The sequence below is a fragment of the Chaetura pelagica genome, unplaced genomic scaffold (assembly GCF_000747805.2).
Source record: "Chaetura pelagica isolate M959 unplaced genomic scaffold, ChaPel_1.0 scaffold169, whole genome shotgun sequence".
Classification (NCBI taxonomy): domain Eukaryota; kingdom Metazoa; phylum Chordata; class Aves; order Apodiformes; family Apodidae; genus Chaetura; species Chaetura pelagica.
This window is the reverse complement of record NW_009954616.1, coordinates 438,915-466,572: the sequence shown is the minus strand read 5'-3', so window position 1 is coordinate 466,572 and position 27,658 is coordinate 438,915. Positions and strand designations below refer to the sequence as shown.

The window sequence follows — 27,658 nt, the reverse complement described above, 5'->3', positions numbered from 1 at the left end:
GTTTTATCAACAGTGAAGGAGGGAAGAGAATGGTAAAGATCTGTTCTGGGTGTGAGGCTTGGTCTGGTGTTTGTCCCATCAGCTGGGTCTGAAGCCTGGGGACAGAGTCAGGGGTTGCAGTTCCCTAGTGACTGCTGATAAGGCCTGTTCCCAAGTTTGAAGACATTTTGTCTCTGTTCATCTGCTTCAGCCTCAGAGTATGTCCTGGGAAAACCAGCAAGCAGTGAATGATCTTTATGGCAGAAATTGAACCAGGATGATGTCAAACTGAAGTGCAAGTCTGAAGCACAGGAAACATATGAAGAGCAGAGGCACTCATGTAGGCTGATGGTATGTAGGGTTGGTCCATGCAGGGGAGCACAGGAATGGCTTCAGCAAACTCTGCAAGCCTCTTCCAAGTGATATTGATAATAGGATCACAGTCAAGCAGTCCAAAAAGCTGGAAAAGAAGCAAAGGAAAGGATGGGGGCCTGAGGGTGGCTTTTTGGATGAGAAGACAAGCTTCCTCAGGGACTGAAAATAGATTGTTCTTTCCCTGCCTTGAAATGGCAAGTGGGAGTAATTTAGACAGAGGTGCATTCTGCCCTGTTGAGGAGTTAGCAGAAGGGATTGGTATTTACTGTGATGAGGCTTGTAATCTTTTTCCATTTGGTCTGGTTGGAGCTGCCACAAAAGGGATTGATAAAGACTCAGATGGTAACATGGTGTGCAGAGACAGCCTGGAAGATTGTCAGGTGGAGCAGGTTTGCCCCATGGTGGGCTGCTGGTGGCTACCACAACATAGTTTTACTGGAACCCTCTGAGTTTAGCAGCTGGGGTAGGAATATTTTGTGTAACGCTATGAACAATGATGTTAGTCTTTATTAATTTTTTTAAAATAACACAACTTGTTGTGATTTTGGAAATTCTAAATTGGTACGGTTTGAGTACTACTTCTCCCCCAGAACAATTGCTAATGAGTGCTCACTTCTGTAAGGATAAGAAGATCTTTGTTCTGCTCCATTCTAATGTTGAGCTGTAAACTTTCTCTGTTCCTGCTGTAAACAATGATTTACATCTAATAATGAGTTGCTAAAGGACACTGTATTCTTGCTGTTTAAAGTAGCTTAGATGTGCTTCAACCATCAGCACATTCATTCTAGCTATGTAGTTGTTAGGGGATAATAGTCATGTATTTGTTAGGGGTCTGGCAGTGGGTATCCAGCTTGCCTTTCTTGTAGTGCATCTGACCTGATAGTCACTGGTCCTAGATTAAGGAATTTCTGAACAGGCCAGATTAAACGGTTTCTATAACCAAGATAACTGACAATCAAATAGTAATTTGCTATAGTAATTCTGATAGTAAAAAACAGTGTTAATATGCTAAATGTAAATGAGGTTTCCAGTTTTAGTTTTTGTTTTGAAGATGTGCATTATAGGTATAGTCAATGGGTTGAATAGCCAAGACAATTAAAGTTAGCAAAACATTTACCAAAATAACACTTGAAAGATGCAGACTTGTGCCATTTATAGAAGCACAGTTAAAAAGCCATCAAACCTATGAAATAGTCTGGGAGTGGGGAGAGATGACAAAACCTAAGGAATTATAAAAAGTTGGACTGAGTCTGCTTGGCCAGTATTTTGTACTGTCCTGGTAAAATGAGACCTGTGAATTGTCTAAAAAGAAAACTCAGCCAAAGTTTCATGAGATATATTCCTAGGTCAGCTGTTCAGGATCATTCACTGCCTCATGCTTTTATTTGAATATGCTCCTGACTTCCTATTTGTCATCTCTGAGAAGTAAATGTAAAATTTGTGATAATTCTTTTCCTGTGTTTTTTTATCTTCTCTTATTTTCACTTCACGTGGGACAAAACCCAGTATTTGGCTTACTGCAGATATATCTTGTGCAAACTTGGGCAATGTTTCCTGACTAAAACACAGCATTATTCCCATTATTCTTAACACTTAAGAAGCAGAATTATAATCCATGCAAGCATATTGAGCATTTATTTATGCAGTTTCTATTTTTCTATGCTTTCATTTTTTAAGAAATCCTAAAATCTAAGAACTCTTTCTTACTTGCCATTTACTAACTGATGCAGTTTTACTCCCCTATAAGCCTGATGTATTCCTGCTTCAAAGGCTTTTCCTTGCTGGTCTCTTCCCCATCTGCCTCAAATGAGTGTGCCTGATCTAAAGCAAACTGAAAATCATCTAGTCATCTGAAGAATCTTAAAAGCTGCTTGCTAGCCAGTGGCAACCATGAAAATTATTGTGCTCAAGGAAGCATCTTTTTATGAAGCACACACCTCATCATTGGGAAGGAAGGTGGCTGTAAGGGTGACATCTTGTATATTTCAAAATGTCTTGTTCCCAAACCTAAATAAAATCTATCTAGTGTATTTCTATTTTTTGTTGGGAGGTGGGGAACCAAACCTTCTGAAGTTTTCCAACTCCTGTTCTGCCTTCTCATTTTGGTTCAAGAAAGAGGAGTTATTCTTCTGTCTCCCTTCCTACTATTCTCTTACATCCAAACACAGTCCTTAGCTCTAATGCATCTTCCTCAGCTTTTGCTTTTGGGAGACTTGCTGCTTGTTTATAACTGACAATTAGCCTTCCACCCTCACTCTTATGTTTCCTGCTTTGCCTCAAACAGGTATGGGTCTTTCTTTATCCTGAACATCAAAAGCAGAAGTGTACAGTTTCAGTTCAGTATCATCTCCTTAATTTTCTGAACACAATAAATGATTACTAAAGCACTGTATCAGCCTGATTGCACGCTCAGAAACTTGGCGATACATTTTTAGTTATGTTGCCTTAGCATTTTAAACTTTTTTGTTGTAATGAGAAACAGTAACTACATATTTTAATGAGATCTTAAGTTCTAGGCAAGTTCATTGCCCCAGGTCAAACTTCTTGTTTGCAAGGGATGGAGGTTTGCCAGTACACTGTCCTTGAAAGGAATCATTGTGCAATATTTGTCCTTTTAAGCCATCCTATTCTGTAAGTGCATGGTATCAACTCAAGAATGACACTTTTTGCATGAGAACGAGCAAAATGACATGGAAGAGAGATCTACATCTGTTCATTAATACTTAATGTTCAGACTGGGGCTCAGTAGTGGCAAATTTTGTCAAAATAAGTGATGTAAGCATTTGTTTATTAATAAGCATGTGTCTACACCTTGGTGTAGGCTGTTTGCATGAGATTTATTTCAGGGAAGTCATGCTTGCTACAGCCTAAGCCTCCCTGGCCTGAAGAGCTTCCTCCTCTTTCAGAGTTGAACCCCAGCAACCTGGGAGAAAAGTAGCTGTGATGCAAACTGAGAGAAGTTTTCTCTTCCTGGCTCCAGCCATCAGGTGCTGGAGAAGGAAGCATTTGCTGTGGCACAGTTGGGGCTCCTGTGCTGTGCTTCTTGCTGGCTGACACACCATCTCTAGAAAGAAGGATCAGTTTGGCTCGAGTATAGCAGTTTGGGTTTTATTGTGCAGGGCAGATACTACTGGTGTGGTGGTAGCAATATAGTCTGGCAAGGTAAATCCTTGCTATACTGTAGGTGCAAGCCACATGTCATCCTTTTTACAATAGAGATACACCCTATGATCACTTCTGTTTGTGCCATTCCTGTTTCCCTTATTTTTCCTGCTGTGTGCAGCCTTGACAAGAGGAGGGATAAGAGATCTGCTAGTTACCTGGAATTTATATTTAGCTAGGAAGTCCTCCTGAAATGCAAATCCAGAGAAAAATTACATCTGCTCTTTGTTCTTTATTGCTCCAATGCTCCTTATTATTTGTCTTGTGGATTATTAATCTCTGCTACATCTTTTGGTTCTACTGTAGAGAGTAGTAGGGAAGTTTTATTGAAGACTTTTTCCAATTGCTGTGCTTGAAGGTAGAAACTTCAGATAATTTCAGTTTAGCTAATGCTCTCCTCTAATCATCAAAGGGTGATTTGATGGCAGCCAGATGTTGGTCATTTACCTTCATCCCATAAGTTTCATGCATTAAACAATTATTGCCTTTTGTCCTTGAATTTGGAAGCTATTGCAATTCACTTGGTATTTCAGTTTTGCATTTGATGTAGGAATGGTGAGCTGTGCAATGTAGTCAGTGTGCTGGGCAGTGAAGAAAATAGTGCTGGCTGTGGTTGTGGTCCCATCTGCTTCTTCCCATGAGTATACATATGCTCAAGTCCATATACCCATCACTGACTTTATGGTAAGACATAGCCATAATTAAGCAGGGAGTGTGTAAATAAATCCCTGTATACGTGGTAAAACTACTCTTACTCATAAGTGTTATCTCAGAAAATGAAAGGAGATGTTTGACTTCCCTGTTACTGGGGAACTCCCTGGTACAGTGGAGATCAGAACTAGAAAATACAGTGAATCAAAGGCTGGTGGAAAAGCAATAAGGAAACTTTATGAGCATGGCTTTTTGCTGGATGCCAAGGTTGCTCCCTAGGTTCTAATCAATTGTTTGAGGCTATTGCTACTTCTGTCAGGTAGTTATCTGGAGGACTCTCAGCAGTAGCAGAAGCCTGTTCTGCATCAAAATGGGTTAGGCTTCGTTGCTTTAGTTTGATTCAGTAACCACACTTGGTTAGAAACAGTTGCCAGACTCTTTCCTGGCCAAGATTAATTTCCTCTGATGAAACTGATATATTAGAAGAACTCTGTGCATGCTCTATTGAGCACGTGAAAATTTATCATTAAGGAGTTTCGTCAGGGCTTTGAAAGGAAGCAAAAAAAGCCCACCCATATTCTTATTTTCAATATTCAGTGATTTCAAAGCATTTGCTTTGGCTTCTTAAAATAATTATTGTTGTTTTAAATTATTCAAGTCCAGGATGCGATTAAATACCACTTAATTAAAAAAAAAAAAAAAAAAGTTTAAATACAGGTTAAGCATAAAAAGAGCATTATAGCTCATGTGTTCAGTGACAGTGCCTTGATGTTTTATTGGAAAGCAGTCTTCGCAGGTCATTGTGTTTGTCACTTGAAAGGGTAGTGACAGGGACACACAGATTTTCTGTACTTTTTTTCTGACTGCTAAAGGTGGATGGGTTACACAGTTGCAGCATCTAACTTTCTGTGTCCAGATGGTCAACTTCACATGCTGTGTATATGGTGCCAGTTTTTTTGTAATAGTCCAGATATGGCCCATAAATCCCAGGCTAAATATTTAGGTAAAAACTTACCTTGAACTGCACAACAGCTTAGCAGGTTCTGGTCATTTGTGGCTTGAAAGCAGAGTAAGTGATTTTCAGAAGATTATCAGTACCACTGTCCTCAGATTATTGGCAATGCAAAGGTTTGTAGAGAAGATGCTAACAGCAAGCGTACATGGCACAAGTATTCAAATTGCATAAAATAGCTGACTTGTGAATATATCTTCTAATGAAACATGCTGACCTCTTCAACAAAGAGCAGGCATGTAAATATTCAAGATGCTGGGGTAATGACTTATAATTTCTTGTCTGCCTTTATTCTCCACAGAGCTGAGGAGTTCTCATCTGTTATACTGGCAAAAAAAAAAATAGAGCAGCAGCTCAACTCTCATAAGGATAATTAAACTAGTTCCTCTTAGTCATTCATACATTCCATGTAAATGCACCGAAAAATGTCTAGACACTTTATAAAAAAGTATTGATAGAATTTCAGCCTGACATGACTAAGTGCTGTATTTCAATGCCTTTAGAGGCAACAGAGTAATTTTGAGCCCTTGGTCCTTGGGACTATGGCTTTACTTGTGCACCATCTGTGCGCGCCTGTGCCTTCTCAGAGTGCAACTGCTGGAATAAATGGCTGTGTTCTCTAACAGCTGCTTGAATATTGTCTAATACTGTTTGTGTGCAAAGAAGCCTGAGTTGTTGTGCCTTAAATTTAGGGCTAACAATAATGAGAATTGAAGCTATTTACAAATGGTTGTGTTTGTTTAATCTCTAGTTATGCCTACATCCACAAGTTGTCCGTAGGTCTTACAAGCCAATCCTTCGAACTAGGTCATTCAGAAAAATTACTACTATTTTTTTTTTTTAATTGCCCTGTTAAGTTCTGAGAAATTGAGACTCAGAATATCAAGACTAAGTAGTAAACATATTTGCTCATTCTTGTGTTGGATATGCTGCAGAGCAAAATACAGAGCCATGGTATCTGTTGTACAGCCTGTGTAACTCTCACTCCAATTTATATTCTCTGGCATGATTCTGATATTCAGGCTGCTTTTCAGGTAAGTGTGGAATTAACACAAATGTCCCATTCCAAAGGCAACCTTTTAGATACAGGACTGGAATTGTCTTTAACTATTTGCTTTGAGGCTTCTCACAATGTACCTGCCTTGCTCTGGTTGGCAGCAGGAGACTGCATTGAATTGGACTTGCTCTGTAACTAGCTTTGCACTAACTGTTCAACTAACTTTTTACCTTAGGATACTGAGAGCCAAATATACTTAGTCATGATTACAAACCTTTCTCTGAGAGTTACTTAAGAGGAATATGAAATTAAGATGCTTGCACACATAAGTAGATGAGAACCTGATCCTAAAATGGACAATTTCAGATGTAGTCAGACAAAAAGTGCTTTTGTAAGTACTTGGAGAGGATTTCACAAAGCAGGAAGCAGATCTGGCTGGTCCAATGATTTGATTTGGGTACTGACCTTTGTGTGTAACAAATACAAAAGTGTGTGACATTTTTTTCTTGTTGACAAAACTCAAAATGGTACTGCAGCCTTGCTTTTCTACGTCTTTAGTTTTTCATCAGAAATATAGTGATTCTGTCTTGTGGTTTTTAACTTGAATGTAGGTATGATAGATTTGACTGATTAGATCTACACACCCACGTGGGCATTGGTTACTGTTCCTTCTCCAGCCAGCTAGCAGCCTGTGGGAAAATTGCCCTTTATCAGTGACCTGATCTGCCTGGCAAGAGCAGGAGCGATTGCTGCACCCAGTTTCAGTGAGCACAGGAATTACATCACTCCTTTCCTCCACTTTTTTGAGGTCAGTCCTCACCTGTGAATGCGACAGAGGATGAGAGGTGTGGAGAAGACCCATTTTTCCATCTTTCTGAAAAGTTAAGGTCTATCTGACTGCTTTGAGTTTGCCATGCAACTTTAGTGTGTTGCAGTGTAGCTGCAAGAAGTGGTCTTGTATTTTAGAAAAAGATCTTTTATTTATAAAACAAATTGAATTTTTGTCTTGAATAATTTGATATAAAATTCAAGAACCAGTAGGGTTTCCTGACATGAAAATGAATGTTCAGAAATTCTAATGTAGATTTTTGTTAAGTCAATCTGTACATTGGTAAGCCTGTTCTACCCTTGCATGAAAACACACCATCATGGTTTGATTGAATGAATTATTTATAATATTCAAAAACAGAACTTTAAAAGCATCTAAGTGCAGAGCAGGTTAGCCTGGAGAGCCTTCTTTGTGGCTATTTTTTAGAAGAAATATGCTGTTAATGTAGCATTCCGTATGTGTAACGAAACCAAGAGGTGGAACTGAGGGGATTTTTTGGTAGTTGATACAAAAACTAAAACATGACGAAGGTCTCTGTTCTTTGTGCTTTCAGTAACTAAATGTGAAGTGGTGTAAGTAGCCAGTGGGGAGACACTGAGGTGCAGGTCCTGTTGTGACCTTGCAGATATTGAAGCCCTCCAGATGCTCTTCTGTCAGAAGCACAGTTGCAGCAGAGGGGAGTGGCTGAAACTGTCTGCATGATGTCTCAGTGACTAGTGTGGACTCACTCAGGATAGGGTTGAGGGCAGAGCTGGTTTAGCAGCTGCTTTGCTCCATGCTCTTCTGCTGAGGATGTCTTTGCTCATGGAGTTGATCTGGTACAATTGTCTGAATAGTGATGTAGCACATGACTGGAGCCCAAAATACTTCAGGATGGTGTGCTTTCTTCTCGAGTTGAAAGAACATAATGTAGCTTTCTTGACTAGAGGTCAGGAAGGTGAAGTAGCAGATGATAAAGTAGGATGCACTATATAATACTGTAACTTGTTGATGGCTTTTTTAAATGGTAGTTGTTTGTTTGTTTGGTGTCTTGCAGAGCAGAACCACATGCTAACTGCATAAGCTGGATATATATCATCAAAATTGTGGTTAATTTTAAACAGTTGATACTATTTAAGTACCCAGAGGTAACAACTGCTGTAAGAAGACTAAGGTTTTGGTGTCTCATGAAGGAGATGCACGCATGAAACAAATTCATTTGCAGTATTTCTGCTGTTTTCAAGACAAATGGTTAAGTCTAAAGCAGGGAGAAATCAGTACAGCAAACTTGTATCTTGTGCCTGTATGCACCATTGCCTTCAATGAGCAGTACTCATACTTTCTTGGAGATTGCTCAACTTTGGGAAGCTTGTCTGCATAGCTTAGCATTTAAAGTGACTGATTCCGTGTGCAATTAGCCTTCCTGGTTAGTAAATACTTTAAATGAGACTCTACAGTTTTGCAAGATCATATGCTTCCAATATAACTTGAAAAGAGTTAGTTTCAAATCTTAACTAAGCTACAAAATAAAAAAAAAAAAAAGGGAAAATCATGTATATGCCCCATCCTTTTATGTATGGACAATGTTTCCAGTGTCTCAGCTGTAGCAAGGAATTTTAATCTTCTGCCCCCGTAGTACCCTGGTTCCCAAACTGTGTCAGACTTTGAAACAAAGATTGGCTTTACAAACAAGATTCAATTAGTCACTAAAGAGGAAACATTCTTCTCAGGATGGACAAGGGTCTGGATTTGGTCAAGAACTGGAAACACTTTTGTGTTAATTAGCATTATTCCTCAAGACAGTCTGTAATGAGAAATTGTTTCCATAGTATTTTGGGTCTCTTTCCATCTATTTCTCAGATTGATTAACTGAAGGTTTCCAAAGGGTTGAGTGGAGAAGGCTTGTTGTAATCCTGTGGCTCTGTCTTGTGCACAGGAGTAGTGAAGCTGCTGCTTACAGCTGTGGAAAAACTCAGCTGGCAAATACAGGTAAAGTAATTTGAAGCTCGATGTGTGCTTGCATACCTGCTATGCATCACCATTAATAGAACAATACATGCAAGCATGTAATCTCATAGTTCCAGTTTTTGGGACTGTACAATTGTATCTGCCTGTTTACTTCTCTAAGGTGCTCCTTTTCATTTAAGTCAACAGTGACATTTTTTTTTGCTGTTCTTCTGTACTAGCAGCTACTGAACTTATGTGGACCCCATAGTCTACTAGAACAATAGAAACCTTTAAATTGCGTGTTTTTCCCTAGTGTTACTCTCCCCTCATTTTGAAAAGTGACTCACAGGCTGGGCCTGCCACAGCTGCCAGAGAATGATGTAATTTGGATAATGTAATATCCCATGTACAAACCAAAGCTATTTAGAAATTTGGCTGACAAGAACAAAAAAGAAATAGCTGCATATCAGATGCATATCTCAATTTTTAAATTAGTATATTTGTGTGTGTACTTGTTAAATACAGAGGTAGTGCAAAAGGCATAAAGACAAGCTGCTGTATTCCTTGAGCCATGTTTTCAGATGACTGCAGCATGGGTAATTCTGTTCTCCTGCTGTCTGCCATGTGCCAGCAGTGGTTCACTCAGCCAAACTCTGTCAAACCAGGGAACTGATCTGGTCAAGCACTAACATATGTATCTTCTAGTGTTGCATTAGTACTCAGCAGGATCTGTTCCCTGGTCCCACTCTCCCCACAGCCCCCTGGGCATTGGTGTAGCCAAAAAGTCGAGGGAAAATACAGGCAAGAATGAGCAGCAGAGAATGGGAAGGGAAGGGGGAAAACATGCTGGCTTGTCCAATAGTAAACTATTTGTACCTGAAAGCAACCCTGAAATGATGGCCATAGCCTCACTAGAGTGGCATGACATAATTTGAGATGCAAATGTCTAAAGTATGAGATGTTTTTGTGTCCCCTTCCACATCTTGTCATGTGGTCCAAAAAGCCCTTGTGTTGTTGGTGGGACCTGGGGAAGAACTGCCCTGGCGGTTAACCTGCTATCCCTCAGGGACCCCTTTGCCACAGTGGCTCAGGTTGGTCTAACCATGACACACAGTGGATGCAGCTCCTGGCCAGTGCCCAACAGTGCTCTGAACTGACATTGAATAAGGCTGTAGCCAAAGCTTTTTTTTCCTCTTTATAAAATGGCAAATACAAAAGAGGCCAATGGGTAAGATTTGGTGGGAAAATACTAAGTCTTATAAGGTCTATTTTCCCTTCTCCTTTTGTTCCTCCCCTGTTGCTGGCAGATACAACTTGAATTCTGCTGCTTTGCAAATGTATGTAGCATTTCATTTGCTACCAACCACCACACTTTCAGATGTCTGACCTTGATCTGGAAATAGAGTATATAGTGTACCCCCAAGATAAGTGAACCGAGCAAGGTATTTTTTATTACTTCATCTCTGTCATTGTGTTCTGTATTAAAAACTAAACATTGAATAAAAACTCATGTAAACTGACCCACCTGTATTAAGCACAGCTCTAAGGAAGAAAAACCTACATGTTCAGCCTGTGTGCTTCATTTCCCTGTGTGATATAGTACTGCCTCTTGCAGCAGCCCGAGTTGCTGCTCCTGCAGCTCCTGATTAGTGCAACAAGACTACAAACGGATGTTTCTGGTAAGACCATTAAATATAGCATGGAACTCAAATTCATCATAATTTAAAGCTCTTTCTGAAGGAGGTCTTTGCCCTGTGTCCCTAACCCAGACCACATCTCAGACCTGTAACTTAAAAAGAGTTAGAAGGGGTCATTATTTGACTGCCTTCCAGTTCTGGAGCAGGATTTCCCATTTGCACACTGATGTGACAGGTACCATTGGAAAATATTACTCTTCCATCTGCCTGTAACTGAAAAGCATTGAACATCAGATACTGTTCATCCCAATGCAGGTAATTGTTCTTCAGAGGTCAGAAATGCCTTGTCCAAGAGATGTCCACAGTGCATGGTTTTAAATAGGTGTAAAAAACCCAAATCCATAAATCAAATGTATTAGACAATAAGAGAGCAAAGTACTGAGCTATTTGATACAATTTCTGCCAAACTAAAATGAGTTGCAATGCATTTGTCTTCTCAGTCATTTATTTCAAGCCCTGACCCTGACTTGCTGCATCTACATTACTTCAGTATTTCTAGATGCTTTGGAGTATCAGTAAAAAACTGTTTTCCCTTGACACATATGGTCCCCTGTGTGGAAACTGGCAATGCAAACTCATGTGTTGAACAGAGATGAAATAATTCTAACACTTAGACTAGAGCTTCACTGTTGCAAGATCTGTGGATCCAAAACTGGGTAACTGCAGAACTGTTGAGAAGCGTTATGCATGTGCTTGTAATTGTATGCAATACTAATGGAAGTCACTACAGTAATATAAATATATTTTTAGTCTTGGAAAAATAGCAACAGATGGAGTAAAGAAATTATTTGAAAATAGCTTACTTTGCTTTTTGAGAAGATGCAAGATGAAAGCAGGGTCAGTTGCTGAAAATGAAAAAAACAAATAGGATTAAGTTTTGTCATTGCAGGTATTTTGTCATAGAAAATTGTCACTTTGACAAAGAACCAAGGAGAGACTAAAAAAAGACTTTCTTAAAACAAAAAACTACAATTCTTTGCAAGTTAGTTTTTGTTCTTACTTAGATTGCTGCTGTTTCTTCTAAATTCCAGAAATGGATCCAATACAAATAATAGCATACAGGCAATGTTTGAAATTTTAACTATAAAGACGATGTTTCAATTTTGCTCACCATAATTTTCTAATACAAGTCCTCAAAGTAAAGGCAGATTTGTGGTTACTGCTGTATAGGAATTACTCAAATGTATGGTGCTGTCCATTACACAGCAAATATATTCATTTTAATTAAAAAAATAGTGCATGTAAAGTTGTTTGACTAGAAGCACCACAGAAATGCTGCAAAAATTTGCATATAGAAAGGTCTAATTAGCTGTAACACCCAACATGAGGGAGAATAGGAGTTGATTTTACCTGTAAGCACTGCTGGTAGTAGAATTACACACCTTCTGAAATCAGATTTAAAATGCAATATATGAAAAACAAACAAACAATCAACAACTTGGAAATTTTTGGGAAAATCTAAGTTAAGTTTCCCTCTAAATCTAGAGTGTCCTTGATTCTGTTTCTTCCTCCACACAGATGGTATTTCTCTGCTCAGTTGTTGTAAATACTTCAGCCTGAGATGTGGTGTGCTTGTCGTACCGTTGCTGCAGTGGTGGGAGAGTAGCTTTTTCAAAGTGAGTCACAATTAAGCAGAGAAGCAGTGTGTTTATATAAAGTAAGCTGTGTAAAAGGAGTGTGCTATAATTCAAGAATAACGTATATATTTATAAATGTAGAATCCAGTTACTCAGGATTTTGCTAACAAGTGGTTCACGTCTGAAGACTAGATCTGCCACCAGAGTGGTGTTGAGAAGAATAACTTATCTTTCATGTAAGATGTTTGTAAAAAGTAAGTTGGCAAATAAAAAACACTTCTGAAGGGTAAATGCTTGCTTTCTTTTCCTGGCCAAAGCAAGGTGGATATCTTTGAGTCAGGGCATTATGTTGTGTATATGCTGGGCACATTCTACTGTTTTTCAGCAGAGCTAAGAGTAGTAAAATCTATGTATGTGCAGCAATCAGTTGATGGACAAAATAGCTAGTCTGGAATTCCTCTAAGTGCCAGGGTCAGTATTACTGTGCATAAATGTAATTTAGGCTTGTTGAATAACAACATAAGCTGTAAGAGTATTAATGGAAAAACAGTTGCTAGTAAATACTTTGGTTTCCAGTAGCTAGCAAGTGAGTTTGCTAAACTTGCTGCTCAAGTAGGTGCTGTGCACATATCATCCAACCTACTTACTTCACATCCCCTTTGGCTCATTAGGTTCGATGTATATTTTTACTTTCACGTCTCCCCTGCCCCCTTTCTTAAGCAGGTTCAATGTACTTGCAGACTACCCTTTCCTTACAGCAGTGCTCAGTACAGGCATGGAATGTGCTGGTCAGATGTTGAGTTACTGGGTGAGTAACACTTGGGGTTTCTTCAGTTCTTGAATGCCTTTTGCCCAGCCACTTGCTTTGTTTGACCACCGCACCTTAGATATTTGTCTTGTATGTTGGCATAAAAATTCTTCAAATGTCTATATGTGTGTATCTATAAATGTCCTTCCCACCTAGGATTTGTATTTTTGGGTTACCCTAAAGAATTTGTTAGTGCTGGTTTTGGTCTCTTCTGTATTGGCACTTACTAGCTCCCTTCACAAGAAGCCTACCTCTAACAGATTGATAACAGCTGAAATGTGGGCTTATTTTTTTTTAAGGAAGTTTTTATCATGCTACTGCGTAGTCTCAATAGGGCTTAATCTACATGCTGTGTTGAGGCAGGAGAGTACAAGAAAAGACACATGCAGGTATCTTCTGAACACAGTTTTTGTATTTCAAGGGACTGGAATTTTGATGCTAGGATAAACCCATGGTCCTTTGATAGCAAGTTCGTTGAAAGCAGCTGAATGCCTCATTAAAAGTTTGGATTATGTTGCAAAGGTTTAGTTTGAGAACCTGATGCCACAGGAGATGGGGTCACTTTGCCTTGGGCAAGGTATGACTTGGCAACCAGATGAAGATCTGCTTTTCTGCTTTGGAGAAACTTCCATTACTGCAGTGGTGGTGAAAACGTACCACCCATCTAGGCAAATTGGAAATGGCTGCCTTCAGAACTGGCTTTTGCTTGTAAGCTGTTAGTAGAAGCAGCTGAATCTTTAGTGGCTGACTCTGTTACGAGGGAGCAAGAATGGCAAGAGGACTAGGTTTATTGTATTTTTTTCCATTTGAAGTAGAGGAAAGTAGTTGTGGGAGTCTTTGGGTCTTTCTGCAGTCTCATGAGAAAAAAGCAACTTGCATCTCTGCACAGGAAAAATCTGCATCTGCAGACACAGGATTTAGTCAGGCTTTTCATTGCAAGAACATTTGCACTTCTGAAATGCAGTCTTAAGAGTATAATGCTCATGTTCAAGATTAAGAGCAACTGGGCTGTTAAGTTTCTTTGAATATACATATTTTTCTTGATCAGGAGGAGAAGAACATGGAGACATTTTTATTCTGCTGCATATTCATATGGAAAGCTGAAGTAATATATGCTGTTTAAGGGTTTGGCTGGGTATCAAAGGAAGTGTGCAGAAGTTCTGCAAGACATACTTTGAAAATCTTAGATGAAGGCACATGTCTAAGGATGAAGGCACTCTGTGTCAGAGGCAGAACTGTGTATTCCTTAGTTTCACATTTTATCTATTAGTGTAATTGGGCACAAAGTTGAGTGCTCTTCCCTCTTTTTTTATACAAATTTTTTAAACAATTTTTCATTCAGTGCTTTAGCAAAATCTCATGTGACCACAGGCAACTCCCTTCATTTGGTCAAGCACCTCTTCCAGTGCTCATGTCCAGACTTCTGATAAAACCTGTTAAGTTGCTCTGACTGTATGGATCTTGTAGATTCCTTATAGTTGTGAAAATCTTCCTTTTGCTTGGGTACTGCTCCAAATTGTTCTTGACCTGGGCTAAGAGACACCACTCCTCCACACCTCCTTTCAGATCTCTGTTAACTTTCTACTCTGCTTTTCTCTTCCCTGCTGTGAATCTTGCTCTCCAGGCCTCCAACCTGCTGGTTCCCTTCATCTGGTTGCTGCTGTGGTCAGCTCTTCCTGCCTATTTCTCTTGTTGACAGGAACCATGTGGCAAGGTGACGGTTAAACTCCTCTTCCTCTCCCCTGTGGCAGTTGCTTTCCCAGCACTTGTGGATGACTAACTTCTCCATGGTCTCCATTGTTGCCTTGCCTGCCACTGCCCAGGCTGATCAGTTTCTTATTTGTATTGGGTTTTCCAAACATTCTCAGCTAAGCTACAAGCAAGATTGCCATGAAAACTAGGAGCATCTTCATGGCTCTCTTTTACAGGAGGTCTCATGCTGCCTGCCATGATCAGGCTCCACAGGCTGCTAATACCATTAGCTAAAAATATGCAAGCCCTCCTAAATCCAAACAATAACATGGCCTAAAAATGATAGGGGGAAGTGGGGATCCAGTTTTAGGGATGAATGGTTTCTGGCTGTAACTGCACCAGTGTCTTCCCAACCTCCATGGTCAGCACTGTGCAGACATTCTATTGGCCTGTGATGAAGTGGGTAGAAAGAGCAAGAGAAAAAGGAGAAGCAAATTTGCAGGTCAAAATAGCAACCTAAGTCGCTTAGGTCTTGATGTAGGGCTGAGAGTTAACAAGCTGTGATGGTTTGCTGATTAACTTGATTGAAGTATCTAGGTCATTAATAGGCTTGGCAGTGAGGTAAATTGACTTAACATATTTTTTTGGTTCATGTTCATGGGTGTAGGGGATTTTTTTTTCTGCCTTAAATTGTTGACTAACTGCAAATCAGAGACCCTGAATTAATTGCTGTTTATCAAGAACACCAAGAGAGTGCTCCTGTAAAACTTTTTAATGTTCTCTCTTGCCCTATTAATTTCCACTTCAGTAAATACAGTTGTACTAAGTATCTTTAGAGAAGTCTCAGTGTAATAGTAATGTGAAATTGCATGGTAGCCCCTTATGCCTCTTTAAGATGGAGTAATATTATTTGTGGCAATAGTAAGATGAGCTTTACTGGCCTAAAAACCAGACTCCTAATGAAAGGAGGCCGATCAGGATGTCCAGGCGCCTGCTCTGTGTTTCAGGTTGGTGATTCCAAAATTAAAATTTCTGTCACTACTTCTGTCTTTAAATACAGAGGTTTTAATGTTAATTCCTGTCCCTGGAAGAACTTGGGGGAGGTGGTACATAAGTATTTCCAAATATGGTACTGGGTTGGTTCAAGCTGTTTGCACCACCTTTGTATCCATTGAGTGTCCCTGTAGTTTTTGTTTTTCAGAGGAATTACTTCTATAGAAATCAATGAGCAAACTGTTCTCTAGGGTTTGTGCACCTAAAGGTTTTCTAGAGGGTTACAGCAGGCTGAAATCTCTCTGAAAACACTGTTATTGTAGTATATAAGCTCCATAACTAGTTTGAAGTAGTCTCTAAAGACTTGTCAAGCTTTTCCTTCTGATTTTAAATTTCTTTCATTTTTATTTCCTCTTCATGCATGAACAAGAAAGCAAAGGAGCACTTTGTTTTACATTTCCCACTTTTTGTAACCCAGTGAGAGTTTCCTTTAAGTAGTCTTAAACATCAAAAGTGGGTTAAAAAGACTTTTCATGCATATGGCATCATGTGACTAGTGACTGGTAATGGCTATAGCATTCAGTCTGGGCCTGTGCAGCTGCAGTATGCAACAAGGTTGGCTTGGGTACCACTGCCACAGAGTCACCTGCTTCTTTCTTTTTCTGCTGCTATTTGACACGATGACGCTGAATATTCAGGGCATTCACAGCTTGCTCTGAGTGGCAGCTGCAGTTGGAATGGAGGTACAGGGCCACAGAGCCTGAGAGGTAGTTGTTTCCAGGATATGCTGGCTGGAGTGAGTCAGCCAACAATGGAGATGCTGATAGCTGGTTTGCCCACTCAAATTATTTAAAAACTTTTTTTGTAGAATAGAAGAAAATGTTCTTATGCACTGTTACTCTAAGTCATGTGGTGGTGTGGGTCTTGGTTGGCACTAGGTGTCATAAGCTAGCCTTGGTGCACCATTGAGCTGTTTGTTGCCTTTGAGTCAAGTGGTATCCTGGTAGCTCACTTTAACCAGCGTGTAGAATTTTGTCTGGTGACACTGGCAGGCTCTTAGCTAATTAAGTAGTTCTTGAACCTCTCCTGCTGGTCTCAAGTAATGTGAATACTGGTGCATAGACAGTAGAATTTTATGACTTGGATATTATTCAGATTGATAGGGATATTTCACTGTTCTTGGGAGACAAGATTGTCTTGTGTGCAAACATGTTGGGAATGGTGATCTGAAAACCCTTGAACTGTTACCAGACACCGGGTATTTGTTGGATGATATACTCTTTAATTGTTACAGATTAATTAGTCTAGAAAGATGTGTTTGAGATGCTCATGACTATTTTTTGCAGCTTTTAGACATACGTCCTCAATACAAATTCCAGCTGGCAAGGACAACAGAGTAGCCAGATCTTCACCAAGAGCTCCTATCTATATATCGTATAGAAGTTTTGGATATGATCCCATATGTAAATTGGTGTTAACTGATTGCCTCAGCTCTGTAGAAAATGCTATGTAGTTTTGAAACTGGGATGAAAATATGGTCCTTGAGTATTCAAAGCTTTGTTCAACAATTCTTAGTTTGTGTTCTGATGAAAAACGTCAGGCTGCAAGAGCACTTGTGAATATTTTTGCTGGTTTCTATTGTAGGAAGGCTTATCTTAACCAGCATAAAGTAATACCATGGATTTATTGGGTTTTCATTTCTCTGTGGCTTAGTAAATGCTATTATACTGTTATCTACTTTTTTCCTCATCTACTGCAGGCCTGATTTCTGTGCATATGCTTCTGAAATTTGTATAGATTGTCATTGAGTAGGGAGGGAAGTACTGCCTTTCCAGCCACTGAAAGTGGAAATGATGGAGAGCATTGCTTGTATGACCATGGGAAGAAGAAAACGGGAAAAGACAGCTGTAGGTGCTGTGCATGGAGTTTCTCACCTAAAAGCCCTGGGTTTAGGTTTGTTCTTCTGTTTTGTTTCTTTCTGACATGAGACAAACTTTAAACTGCGCAAACTCTCTCTTGTTGCTGTTTGCAGTGTTTATGTAACACTAAATGCTTTTAACAACAGTTCAGCCTTTCACAAGCAGGCTCTTCCATTCGTTTCACTTCTTTAACATCTTGTTCTGTAATCCGTGTCTTTTAATTCTTTCCTGGCTGCTGTCCTGCACCTTTTCTTTGAGTCTCAGCTGCCTAATAGATACACTTCTTGGGTTCCTTTCGTGGTTTCTGTCCCTGCATACTTGCTGCTAGTTGCTTTCACAAAAGTAAACGTCATCAGATGTTAGTCAGTAAAACATAAATTATCAAATCTGCTTCAGTAGACTTAAGCTGTTCAAGGAGTCAGAACAGCATGCTGCCTCCTGCCATGCTTAAGTTTGGTTTCTTGTTCTGTCATAGGTCTCCTGTGTGACCTCAATACAGTTTAGTCTGCACCTCCTTTGGGGGTTTCTACTGACACAGTTGCACCACTTTCCAAGTAAATATGCAGGTTTACAGGTAGAGCTGTGTTTTCCTGTTGCTGATCTTGAATCATGGACTTGTACTTCATGCAGGTGTAAAGCCAAGGTTTTATGCTGAATCAACCCTGAAGGTATTTCCCTGAGTCACTTTTGTCCTAGAAAAGAGTGTCCAATATAAATGTGACAATAATGTTTGTGCCTATCATCTTACCTGCAGAAAAAGGTACTAGTAGTCTATCCCTCTGGACAACTGAGGACTAATACTTGCATGGAAGGCTTTGTGCAGTGATAATGGGCAAACAGAAAAAATACCAGATCCTGATTTAAAAATGGCTGTGTTGTTTTGATGTTTCTTTAGCTGATCTTTCATGTGTAGCAGCCTTGACAGCTGCTAGAAACAGCACACCTGGTGATGCACCAGAGTCTGGGAAAGATGAATAAAAGATGTAGGTTTGGACAGGTTTGGTTTTGTTTTAGTAGTAGCTTCCTCAAAGCCACTGCTGGGAAGATCATTCTGTAGAGACTACAGCTCTGTCTATGAATTTGGATCGTAATTACTGTCATGGCAGTGTGCAGACTTTGGGTAAAGGCTTATTGTAACTGGGACTTAAGATTGGTAGGGCTATGATGTGATGGAAGTGTGAAGGTTATCTGAAGGATCCACTGTTGGTTGTTTTACTGGCTAATTTTTGTGGCTTGCCAAAGGCATGTATCTTCTGCTGCTCTTCTGCTAAGTGGGTTGCTTGGAGGGCTACTAGATTATGCCACGAAACAACCCTTTTAATTGGTAAACCTGAAATACTGAATATACTGAATACTGAATGCTGGACTTTTTGAGAGAGTGCATTAAACTCTATTACTAAAATGTGGTTGTAGATGGCAGAGCAAAGAAAGCTGCACTAGCATGTAGCAAAATAGTATGTACAAATGTAAATTATGGTCTGGAAGTATGCAATCAGTGTTTTTACTAAAGCAAATATAGTGTGTTTGGGGGGATAACTTGTTATGCAACATTTTCACACCAACAAATGCTGTACTGTATAAAAATGTTTTTATTACAGTGTCTGCTTCTGATTATCAAATCAGTGTCTGCACAGACTGGCTAAATTCTAAGATTAGGTAACTTCACATGCCAAGTTCAGCTTCCCTGCTTTTTCAGAGAAAAAGCAATATTTGATTTGTAGGGTTGGAGAGGAAATCCTTTGAGCTTCCATGTGGGACTTGCTGTGGAGCTTGTGTCTGCACTACCTGAAATTTCATTAGTGGTTTGAGTTTGTCATCTCTGACATTATGCTTTCTGGGGGCCACTGAGCCACCACTGCCAGACTTACACAGGAAAGACTTGTGTTTCTGCTACTGTGGTCTCTGCTGCCTCTTGGGTAGAGGGCTGTTGAAACAGGTCTAGACTCTGCAGCTGGGTGATGCACAGCCACCTGAGCTGTGTTAACTTAGTCACAGTTTGCAAGGTTTTTAGGGGAGGGCTGCTCTGTTTTGGTTTTTTCCCCCTTTTCATCCATGTGAAAAACCATTTCCTGTTGTAAAAAGTGATACTTCAGACCACATCTTCCCCAGATAAGTTATTTTTCCTCTGAGACATTGGAATACTGACTTAATATTTCCACCTAATTTGCTTTGTTGGGTACTGCTCTTTCTGCTGAGAGTGAGATGAGGTTTCTTAGGGAGAAACACTATGACTGTTCAGCCTCCACCAGCATGGTGAGCTTCCTTCTCGATACCACTTTCTCTCCTGCCTCTTCAGCGTTTGTCCCCAGTCCCTGGCAGGCTGGAGCCAGCCCAAGGGCAGGGAAATAAGATGAGGCATCCCTGTGACCATCAGCCTGGGCCTTGTTGGTATTAGCTCAGCACATTATCTCAGAATTTGTGGTTGATATCTGGTGCTAGATCTTAATGTCTATGGAAACAGAGAAGACAGCAAAACAAAGCCTTTCTGATTGCAGATGTTGGGGACTGTCATGAAACACCAGCTTGTGTGCTGCTGTTGCCTGTTGGGATGTTGCTGGACAGTCTCTAACCATTTTTCCCCACACCCCCACTACAGAAGTGCTGAATAAACAGCACTTGGCTGCTGCTAGGCACCCACTAGCCTTTGGTGGCCACGGGCCCATGCCAGGGCCCCACAACAGGTTTTCTGAGCAGCACCTTGCCTTGTGGACTCTAATCACTGATTAACCCACATAAGGGACAGCTGGAATAAAAGAGATTAAAACAATAAATATCTGTGCTGCCATCTTGTGAACCAGAACTTTATAACACATTTAAGGTTATTTTGTAAATATGGCAGTGTTGCCATGGCAGCAGAAATCTGGTGTGGAAAAATGTCACTGAAATGATTTATTGCTGGTTGAGTGCACCATGCAGGGCAGGCAAGTTGTCACTGCTGCTCTCCATCTAAATTGAATATGAAGTCATCAGAAGGGCTTTGATCAGGGAAATGAATGCTGCAACAAAATTCACACCAGTGTGTACAACCCAACAAAATGCAGTAATGCTCAGTGAGATCTGTATTTTAATGCTCTTGCACAAAGGATCCATACATGAATGCTTCATAACTTTCAGTGTAGCTTTTACTGGAAATCAGTATCCTGCCTGGTGAAAACATAATCATAAAAATAAGAGATGCTGCTAAATCTAACACTAGCTGGAGACCCACAGATACATAACTTTGAATTTGAACTGCCTTATATAAGAGTACTACAAATTAAACCAAAATCTCTTGCTAGAAGATTTTTTGCTTATGTGCTGAAGCTCCAAGATATTCTGTAGCCTAATGATTCAGTTTCTTCCATGACACTATCTCCATGTTACTTCTTGTATGCAAAGTGGCGATAGGAACAATCTGCATCATGCCTTTCTTCCCCTCCACTGTTTCAGTCCATGATCACAAATGTTGACTGGTTTCACATAAAGTATATTTTTAGGATTAGTAAAACTTAAGATTTAAGACGGTCACTGGAGTATGAATCTAGAGCCTCAAATGTAAAAGACAATGTTTCCAGGGTGTCGAGCTCCAGGAGTTAGTTGGCAGTAGAGGGCTGTAGCTCTGACTTAAGCCAAAGCTCCTAACTGTAAGGAAGATGTGGGGCTGAATGCCCCAGAGTGTGAGGGGAAAAAAAGGTCTGAATAAAGTAGTGTTCCCATTTGCCTGCTTTGTCACTGCTCTCTGAGGCCTCTAACTGGAGTCTTCAAGCTTGTGCAGTTTTTAAATACAACTCATAATACAACTTTTTGCTGTGATGGTGTTCAAATTGCCTGCATCTGTTTTCATGGGATAGCAGGAAGCTATGCATGCGTTTGCTCTGAAAATAGCCTGTGACTGTGAAACACCCTTATTGTAAGGTTTCTGGTTTATGAGATGTATCATGCTAAAGCTTATAGTCTAATGAGAACAAATTCCAAAGTTAACACAGTCTTTCCTTATAAACAAACCAATGCCACCACTGCTCAGCCAAGCAACATATCTAGCTTGCCTCTGCTGCTTTCACCCTCCTTTTTAAAGCATAAAGTATTTATGGGACTGTTGGTGGGACAACAAATCATTTTGCATTAAAAAAAAATGAAATTAAGAGTTGAAGGCTAAGATTTTTTAACGCATCTTTCAATGAATAAACTAGAGACATAGTATTGTGGAAATCTAAATGGTGAGTTCTCATGCTTCAGACTGTTGTGTGTTTCTAAGTATCTTAAAATGAAAGGTTTGACTTAAAAATAATCTCACCACTTCCCAGACCTTTTAAGTTAGAATCTAACTCTTTGCTTTGGGACTGATTGTTGTTACTTTTATTTACTAGCAACAAGATTTTTTCACCCTTTGTTTGGAATGAGATGGCTTCGTTGTAATCTCTAGGTCAACAGTCTGTTTCACTTCCCCACAGTGTGCATGTGTTGAACCAGACTGAAAATCTGTGGCTGCAAGCAAGGAAGGTAGCAAATGGGTGGTAACTTTTCTTCACCTTATCTTCCCTATACCTTTTTCATAGCATCTAGTGTTCTGAGCTTTGATTCTGGAGTACTGCCCTATGCTTCTCCTAAGGTCTGCTTCCAGTGAGGTAAAAACCTGGTGCCCTTGGATGCCCATCTTGCAGCTCGAAGGGGCAGGGAATCATAAATGCAAATTTTGCTGCAATATCCAGTGTATGCCAAATGTGATCGGCTTTGGATAGGTTATATAATGTTTTTCTCTCTTCTCTACTGAACATTGGCTCCAGCATTTCCAGTCCCCTAGCCAGCTGTGTATGCTTTGCTGACCACACAGACTGTCAATGAGAGCTGGAGTGGAGTTCATAGTGCAGTGCTGGTGCTTCCAGTTCCCTTGACCTTTGCCTTGAATGAGATTCATGGTGTTTTTTTGCTTTTAACGTGCAAGCCTGAGCTCATTATACTGCTGCTGTTCTGCATGGTCAAACATGGAAACTGGATTCTCTTGGTAAGCAGCATGCTGTTTACTTCTTGTGGGTCTGGCATGGAAATAATCATTGTTATCTTGCCAGAAATTCACTGCTAAACTACTCTGTCTCAGATTGCCAAGAGTCAAAACAGAACTGAGCAAAGCAAAAGGAAATTGTACCTCAATACTCCCTCCTGGTAGGCTTTCCCATTCTGTGTACTGGAATTAAAGTTTTGGAGAGCTATTTCCATTGATCAGGTCTGGGTTTGGGTTTTTGTCTAAGGCAATTCCTTTGTTTCTATGCTGCAAATACTGTAGTATTACAAAAATAAAAGCAGGCTGTATTTATGTGTACCAATGAATGATCCTACATATCTCTCTTCAGAAAAGTATCTGTTTACCCAAATGATAAGACAAAAACTGACATGGACAGCTCTGCAGGGCTGTTCTAATGATAGCTAATTTTTGATTGCACTGCCCGGGACATCAGGGACATTGTGTGCTTTGGCCTGCTTCCTGAGATTTCCTTTTGTGTCCCCACCATGGAATGGGGTTTGGGCTTAGCTGTAATGAGTGACCAAGTCAACCATGATCACTTCTATGGCAGCGTTTCATGGCACACATCTATCAGTAAGTTAAGATTGTTGAAAACAGTATTAGTTATGGGTTTGCATTGTAAAAAAAGAAATGGCAGAAATGCATGTGCATATTTAATAGCTATATTAATCTTAATTCACAAGCTTCATACTGAAGATAAACTGTCCAACATGGAGTTAAAGGCCCTTTCACTTGTATAGTCAGGATATTAACTAGTTTTTGCTGCTGCTTCTACAGTACTGTGTGCTCAGGAAAACAGTGGGTGAGCCAAAGTTAATGCTGCCTTTTTAGCCCTGAAGAAAAATAAATTGCTCCAAAGGTACTAATAAATCCTTATTGTCAGGTAGATAGTCTCTATTTCACTTAGAGAAACAGAAGTAGAAGCATATTTCTGTTTGGTTGTGTTGTGTTTTTTTTTCAATCCAGTCTGCTGGTGTTGGCACCATGTCATATAATAACTTCATAAATTCAGACTGTGTCTTTAAAAGCAGAACCTCACAACCTGAAAGTAATAGGTATTTCTGTTTAAGCCACAATTCCTTTTTAACTGAGTCAGTGTAAAAGGAACAGAACTGCTGTAATTGCAAGTATTGGAGACAAAAGAGCTGCAGATACCTAAAAAAATACAAGGAGAGACAGTAACAGATTTGGGCAGCTGTTTGCATAACTACAGCTGACCAGGTTGTTTGTATACTTCCAGGATTTCATGCAAATCCTCAGGATTTTCCTTCCTCTGATTAAACATGTGCGAAACTGAATAAATCCCTTTTGAGCAGATCTTGCAGTTAAGTTCTGCAACTTCCAGATATTGGTGCTACCTGCTTCATATGTAATGACAGCTGTAGCTGTGTTCTCAGTCTTGGAAACTGATTTCCAAAAGATGTAACTTCGAGTTGCGCTATTGTAGACCTGAGTTGTTGTTTTTCTTTCTAAAATGGGTATCACTTAGAGATTTTTAGCTATTAAGTGGAAAGAAACCCTACATCTTTCAGGTCTGCTTCTGTTACTTCTCTCTGGTTTGTTTTTTTTCCTGCTTTCCCCACTGAGTCGGCAACATTCTCTCTCCAAAAAGACACTTTTTTGCTTGTCTGTTTATCTGGACTTCTTGGGTGGACAACAGTATTCTTTGTTGTTACCTTACTTTTCTGGTTTCTTTGCTTCCTCATACTGTTTCCTGTGTGTTCCTCCTTGTATTGCTTTTACCCACTAGACAGAGTAGCCTCCCTGTCCAGAAAAAGGTGATTCTGGATTAATCTTAAAGGCTCAACACCACGCTGGAAACATCCAAAATAGTTTTGCTGTTGTTGAAAAACAGGAGGTTTGAAAAGGTGAGGAGTAGCTTTCACCTTGGGTCAGCATCTCATTTATAGCTTGGGGAATAACTCAGTTTTGTATGGACCCTTATATAAATCCACTTTGTGTCACAGAAAAGGTATTTGACGGGCTATAAATTGTAACCTAGGCCTGCTCTGAAGGCTGCTTGTTCCCTCCTAGTGTCATGCTCAGGTTCCTATTAGCCCTTCCTTCTCAGCACTAAGAAATGCCTTGCTAATGGGCGTTAAATTCTGAGGCTGTGAAATGTAATACCTGGGTCAGTGATGACACATGGGTCACTTTCTGCTGGTGAATCTCAGTTGTACACTGAGGGAAAGCCTGAGGAGGAACTTCTTGTGATGGAAGGGCATTCAGCAGGGCTTGGATGGCTTTATGGGGAGCTCCTTCGCTAGCTGATTTTGGGCCAGGAGGAAGCTGCCTCTAAGTAGTCAATTTTTATACCAGATGGAAGAAAAGTAATTTCAGGGGACATGTCTGTATCTTCAAAGACAGTTTCACTGTAATGTTTTTTTGGTGCTCTGGACTGAAGATGTCAGAAGAAGAATTTCATAAGCAGAATTTGAATTGTAAAGGATCCAGGGCAAGGTACCAAACACTTCTATGGGGGCAAAGAGTTCACATCACTGGAGATGATCCACTGGGCAACAGGGTAAGTTTCAGCTCATGGTGAATACCTCCTGTGGCTCAGATAGCTCCTCCTGCTATCCATACAACTCTTCCAGAAAATACATCTTTTGGGAGATAACCTGTCAAAAGAGCTAGCTTGCTCAGGTGAAACTCAGGTTTGCTGGAAGTACAGATTCTTTGTAAAATCTTCCTTGTCCTCCGTTTCAGAGAAGACAAATGTTGTGTTGTTTTGCCCAGTGTGTATATCTATTTAGTCTATAAAAAGTCATTAATAAGGATAACTTTTGGGATACTTGGCATGGACTGATAACACAAGAACATGCAATGAAGGATGGAGCAGGGAGTCTTGTCAGGGATATGATTCTCCTCAACGAAGCAGCTTTTATACTGCAAAATACAGTTCTCCTAATGATACTCACTCTGGGCAGTTTTGTGTGATATTGTCCCAGATTTATGGCTGGTGGTTTCCTGAAGAGCTGTTTGGGTAGTCTGTGCTCAGTAAAACAACTTTCATATGTCCTGTAACAAATCCAAAAGTGTAATGGAGTAGGTCATTTGTCTTGAGTTTTAACGTGGAACAAAATGATGTAGTGAGTTTTTTTCTTCTCTGTGGTAGGGGAAAAACTGGCTCATTTTCAACCTGGATCCTAGATTTCTGGTTTCTGAAGTCACCCCTGTGGAGGTGATGTTAGATTTGTTATGCTGTCTCATGCAGCACACAACAACACTGCTTTAGTGACAGCAAGTAAAGCAAACTAATGCTTTGGTCTTGTCCATTTCTAGCGGTGTTAATGTCCTTCTAATAACAGCAGAGATTGCTTAAGCAAAAAAAAGGGGGGAGGAGACAACTAACCAGATTTATAGCTCTTGTAATGTGATTTAGCTGCTAGAAATGAGAATAATATCACAGGGCTAAAATATTTAGACCACCAATGTAAGGGACTTCTGGTACAGTGATTACCATGCTAACTTTTTTCAGGAGTGCTTTTGTAGCAATTTCTCTGGGCTTTCCCAGATAAACATACTGGATAATACTGGTTTTTATCTGTTACTGGCCTTCTAAGATTGCTTTTATGTTTAATAGTTACTGTTCTCTATCTAGTACCATATCTATCACATTTATGTCTCAGAAACATAACTAGTTTCAATGGTTTAGTCACAGTTTGATAAGAAGCCATCTCACCTCATGGGCAGCAGGAGTGGTTCAGCCAATTCACTGCCAGGCAGATCTCAAAAGCATGAAGTACCTCAGGCTATTGAAACAAAAAACCTTCATTCCTTCCTTTAGCACTGGCACTGTGTTTCACAGTGAATGTAGAGGGCTGCCACATGCTGTGGGAGAAGGATGAGCAGCAACAGTGCTCTGCACTGAGATGGACATTGCTCTGAGCTTGAGTTGCAGAGCATATCAGCTGTAGGAATCAGCTTTGGCCTTTGGCCTTGATGCTCTTGAGTTTCAGCCCTGGTATAGTTATTATGGAGGGGTTTCATGTGATCATTATTACACAGCACTTCATGTTTTCTTCTGGTTTCAGCTTAAATTGCTGTCTATTTAAAAGCCTAGTGCTGTTCAAAAGATTTGAGTTAGAACCCTTAGTGACTGTGCACTTCAAAGCGTGTTTGGTTATTGATGGGTCACAATGATGCAGTACAGGTATGATCCTCTTGTCTCTTTGATCTGCCACGTGAATGAATATAAGCATTTTCTCCTTAGTATGTGCCCTTTTTTCTTATGCTGTTGTAGAGACATTAGAAGTATGATGGTTGTGGGTGAAAGGGTCACTTCTGTTAAAATCTCAAATATCAGTGTTTCTCAAATGATGTCTCTGTAGGTGGATGGAGGTCTGCCTGGAAGAAGAGCTGCCACCGACTACGGAGCTGGAGGAAGGCTTAAGAAATGGTGTTTACCTTGCCAAGCTCGCAAAATTCTTTGCCCCTAATGTGGTGTCAGACAAAAAGATCTATGATGTGGAGCAGGCACGCTATAAGGTAATAATTTTTCAGTTCTCCCACCGACAAGACAAAATAATGTAGTGTCTGTCTTCCAACGATTAAAGATTCCCAAGCATGGTCAGTTAACTTTTTTCATCTTTCAGAAGACTGTCAGAAGATGGAAGACACACTGTGCTAAGAAGCCAGCATGATAGATTAGAAATACTTCACCAGTAGAAAAACTGTTAGTGTCACTTCATGTTTTTAAAGCTGAACAAATCATGCTTGTGGCTCCAGGAAGAACATGAGCTTCACCATTTATAAAATTATTTTTCACTAGGAATCGGAGCCAAAAACAATTCACTAATCTTGGTAACTATTTCATACTTTCCTCATCTTATATTGGAGGACATTCACTTCATTACATCTGTGTGTCTATTTTACAAAATTAAACACTGAAGCAAAAAAACAAGCTATCAGTAATTGAGCTTAGCTTGCTTCCTGTGTAAGCTGTTAGTTAACTCCAAGATCTTCAATAATATAGAAATATATACATGCATATGCAGTAGTCCAACAGTGGAATGCATTATCTCAACGGGGGGGGAGGG

The 27,658-nt window shown here is 40.0% G+C and overlaps 1 protein-coding gene across 2 annotated transcripts in view; it reads left to right on the top strand.

The window, feature by feature from the left end:
* Positions 1-27,658, top strand: part of IQGAP2 (IQ motif containing GTPase activating protein 2) — a 103,354-nt gene that overhangs the window by 14,309 nt on the left and 61,387 nt on the right. For both annotated transcript variants that reach the window (XM_010005542.1, XM_010005543.1), the window contains exon 2: positions 26,951-27,107. In XM_010005542.1, the coding sequence (XP_010003844.1) occupies positions 26,951-27,107 (157 nt within the window). The remainder of the gene's footprint in view (positions 1-26,950; positions 27,108-27,658) is intronic.